This window comes from Pygoscelis adeliae, unplaced genomic scaffold (assembly GCF_000699105.1).
Source record: "Pygoscelis adeliae isolate BGI_AS28 unplaced genomic scaffold, ASM69910v1 Scaffold402, whole genome shotgun sequence".
Lineage (NCBI taxonomy): Eukaryota > Metazoa > Chordata > Aves > Sphenisciformes > Spheniscidae > Pygoscelis > Pygoscelis adeliae.
In genome coordinates this window covers 6,395,622-6,399,878 of record NW_008824411.1, presented here as the reverse complement: position 1 = coordinate 6,399,878, position 4,257 = coordinate 6,395,622, and the positions used below count along the sequence as shown (strand labels likewise).

The following is a 4,257-nucleotide window of genomic DNA, read 5'->3' as shown; positions in this document are numbered from 1 at the left end:
CAGCCCCGACGATATCATCAACTACCTCCGCAGCCACGTCCTGGTGGGCGCCGAGGCCCGGAACCTAGTCAAGGGCGACGTGTTCGGCAACCCCAAGGTGCGTGAGGGGGTTCGGGGGAGGCCGCGGCCTGCGCTGGCGCGTCGGGAGTGGTAGGGGGAGCTGTGCTCGGAGCTCCGCCGCGCTCAGGCAGCTTCCTATCCGTCGTGGAGGAAGGCCTTTACGTGCAGTGGCACCAGCGGCTTTCGCGCTCGTCGGTTGCTTTCTTGGGTGATCGCTCTCCCGGCTTGCACGGTCTTTGGCGTACAGCAACGCCTTCTAAGTGAGGTGATTAGTTTTTCCGATGTGGCAGATTAATCTCGTAGGAGTTAGAGGGCTAAACCTAGAGTTTCTCCTCTCTTCAGTTTGAGAGAAGCTTGCTCAAGCTTCCCCATGTAGTGGGTGGGTTCATAAATGGACAAACATGAAATTACATAGTCTGTCTTTCTCAGTTCTGTGGGAACTAGGCTCAAATAGCCGCTGTGTTTGGTATAGTGTCATAGTTTCAACAGGCTTAGTTGATCAACTAATGCTCTTAAACCAATCACGTAAAGAGCATCCCTTCCCTGCTCCACACCCTTTTTTTTTTTTTTACTGTTGGTCTGACCATTAATGTTAACGTAGTCTTGCAGTGACCTCAACAGAGGAGAAGTGGCTTTAAAATTGAATTGATGCCTCCGTGTGATTCCTTGTGCTGCTATGTAAGTGCTTGTGCCTGCTGAAGGAGGAGGCTGGCCCTGCTTGTTTAGGGAGCGGTGGGATGATTGTTTTTGAGAAGGAATATTGGTTTGAACTGACCGTCGATTAGTGCTGTAAATGAATAACTGGTTGGCTTGTAGGTGTTTCTTCCCCTCCATTTTAATAACGTGATGAAGGGTGCTCTTTGCTATGGGATTATAGTTTCTGTGACCTTTTTTAGATTTTTTTGTGTCGTTTGGTTTGAAAACTGCTCAGTGAGCAGCAATGTAATGAAAAATAAAGCATAGCTGTGGCAGTTAGGACTGTAGCTGTCTGAGCTGATTGCTGTCTTTTATAATTGTATTATGAGATAGTAATGCTTGAATTGCAAACTACTGGAAAGTAAAACTTGTTAGTTTTGGTGGCTCAGTGAAATCAGTCTTCATGTGTTAAAGGTAAAACTATTTTTATGGCCTAGTCTGGGAGCCCTGAATAATCAACCATATGGAATACTGATTCATGTCCTTTCTTCTTACAGCTTGAAGTTTTACACATGATTTACATGAGAATTCTGCAGAAGGTATATGGAATCCGCCTGGAGCATTTCTACATGGTATGTCTGTAGTGGCAGGTGTAATGAAATGTGAAAGGAAAAAAATATTACGCTTAAATTTAATGTTGAAGTATCTCCCTCTTAGCTTCTCTCTAGCAAATGGCAAGTAGCTTACTGTTTTGTATGTTGTAATTGCATGAATGGGAGCTTAGAAATTCTGCCTCTATTGCAGAAAACTTGTGTGTGAGATGCTGTATACCCGTGGGCATTTGCGTTTGTGTTCAGGGAGGCAACTAGTCTGTTCACTTAGGCAGGAATGAGAGTGCAGTACTGCAGTGCAGCTGTCAGCATGGGTCATTTACCAGAGGTAAATGGGAGCATCATCTGTGGGCTGTTGCTGAGGCCTTGCTGATTACGTCTGAGAAGTTGCTTTGTTCATTGCTCCTGGTCTGGAAGTTGCCTTCTGCTCAAGATACTTGTTGAAATAGTGGTTTGTGGGTGCACTGCCTCTGGGTTTCTTTCCCTCCCCTCCATAGAGAGGAGAATCCCTTCTCCACTACAGGAACTAGTGGGCATGAAGAGAAGCTCACTTACCACTCTAGGCTGTAAGAAAAGGCTATGTGGAGAGCCTTCTCCTTCTGCGGTTAAGCTGTGAAATCTTTCCTCTCAGATGCTGCAGGTGCCAGAAATGTCTGTAAGGTCCAGGAGGGATTGGACAAGCTTATGAAGGGACACCATCTCTGGCTTTGAAAATACATACTGTCTTCCTGGGCATCTGCCTTTGGCCATGGCTGGAGGAGGGTCTCTGCTTAGATGTTAGACTGGTCTAGAAGGAAAGTAAATGTTGCTTTTAATGTTTGATCATCTCCACTTCTTCATTAACTGAGAGGAAAGCAAGGAGAAGTGCAGCTGGAGGTTAACTTAACTGATACCTTGTTGATTAACACTTATCTTCTGTCTCTGTTAGACAAGAACTGATTTGTGAAAGTGAGAATAAATAGTACTGTCTCATGCCAGTTCTGGATAAACTGAAAGGGAAGATCATATATGCACAACATAACTCAGTTCTTCACAGGCAATGACATTAGCTGGGATACTGTATTATGAGGTTTAAAATATCAGAAGAAAGTGAGTGTACCACTACCTTCTCCTTCTGACTTCTTCATAAAACAGCTGAGTCCATGTTTAAAGAAGTGTTTAAAGAAAGAGCTTCTTGTTGTTAGGTGTGTAATGCAGAGACTGTCCTGCACCAGTTTTGAACAAATTAAAACAGAGGGTTCAGATTGAATTCCAGAGTTTGTAATGTTGCTGCTTCAGTTATTATTGTCTTTTTATATTTTGACCAGCCAAAATTGACACTTAAAATAGTCTGCTGATGAACTTGATGGCATTCTTCAGTCTTCAACATGTTCCCTGTGGATGGGGAGACTGTACTCAGTGTGTTTAACCTATTTGAACTATCTTGTTGTGGAAACAAACCTGTGTATTTTTGTTTAAGTATTCTCTACTTATGCATTGACTCTCTTTACTCTTTAGATGCCAGTCAACGTTGACATAATGTATCCACAGATATTTGAAGGCTTTCTACCTGTTTGTAATTTGTATATTCACATGTAAGTAGAAGATGCTGCATCTGTTCAGTTGCTATTCCTTGTAAAGGTCCAATTTACTAGAAGTAGTAGGGCTTTATGTCTTTTTGCTGATGGTGGTTCCTCTGCTTGTTGGCTCTGAGCAAAGTGAAATTTGCAGATGGACAGGGGGCAGCAATGTTTAATAGAGTAAAATTCTCAGCAGGCAGCTATTTTGTCAAAATGAATGTGTTAACTAAATAATCCAGCCTCACCAAGGTGGAGCACAAACCTATACTTTGAATGGCTAGAGGGTCATCATTACACCTAGAAGAGGGATCTAAGTACCTGTTGTGTAAATTTGCTGGCTGAATTCTATGTAGATATCTTTGTTGGAATGAGGTGAGTGTTAGACCTTAAGCTTCATTTCAGTTGTAAGGGGAGAGCTGACTAACAGTTAAGTGTACGAGTTCCCTAATTAAGCTGAAAAATTGTTCTACAGGCAAGTATATTCTCTACAGAAATCTTTGAGATGCTGTAAGAATACAAATTTTTAATGCTGATCCGTGAGTGGAGTCCTACTGTGTTATTCTCCTGAGACTTACTGTTGTTACATGCTTGCTGTACATATGCTATGGGATGAGAGGACAAGATCTGTTTTTTAGTAAATGGATATAGCACAAAAACTGAGTAATGGTCACTGCAGGTAAGGTTGTATTTTTGTTTTCCTTGCAGGGAGCGCTTACTTCCAGTGTGCCGGATTAATGATTTTCAAATTGCTGATGTTTTAAACCCAAGTAAGCAAGTGCGCTATAATCCTTGTGTTTCCTGGGGTGGTGGGTGTCACTTGATATCCAGGTGCTTTTTCTCATTTGGCATAGCCAGATGGGCATCTAGTACGGAGAACTGTCCCTGGCTTCTAGCTACTTTTCTGACCCTTGCTGTGGCCCTTAGACAAGCTGGCTCTAATAAGCAGTTCTCCTCCTTATTGCTTATATAGGCTAATCCAGTTAAATAACTGAGGGGAGTTTTGAATGCTACGAGTCTGTTGAACTGCTGGTCTGGAGAGTGGACTGTGACATACTTGAAATAGCGTAAGAATAGATGGTAATGAAAGTTATCCTGGCAACTCATGGAATGCTATAGGATTTCTTATCCTGATGCCTATGTAGGAAGCGATTGAATTTTTGCTTCACCCTTTTCAAAACCCAGCTGTGGTGATTCTGGTACAACACAAACAACTTAGAAAAGGCTATTCTGAAGAACTCTTTCACTTCTGGCTCTGTCGTGTCCAAGACATTCAAGGCCTTTGTAATCATATTTCACAATTTGCTTGGAATAGAGCCAAAAAGTCCCTGCAGTGCAAACTGCTGTCTTCAGTTAGCCCGATAGTTACAGTGAGGTTCTGTCTCAGAGTTGTA

The 4,257-nt window shown here is 42.7% G+C and overlaps 1 protein-coding gene across 1 annotated transcript in view; it reads left to right on the top strand.

The window, feature by feature from the left end:
- Positions 1-9: 9 nt before the first annotated feature.
- The window catches only part of NUF2 (NUF2, NDC80 kinetochore complex component), a 15,077-nt gene continuing 10,829 nt past the window's right edge, over positions 10-4,257 (top strand). The window contains exons 1-4 of the mRNA XM_009320627.1: positions 10-97; positions 1,254-1,328; positions 2,805-2,881; positions 3,572-3,633. Coding sequence (XP_009318902.1) covers positions 1,269-1,328; positions 2,805-2,881; positions 3,572-3,633 — 199 coding nt within the window. The 5' untranslated portion in view covers positions 10-97; positions 1,254-1,268. The remainder of the gene's footprint in view (positions 98-1,253; positions 1,329-2,804; positions 2,882-3,571; positions 3,634-4,257) is intronic.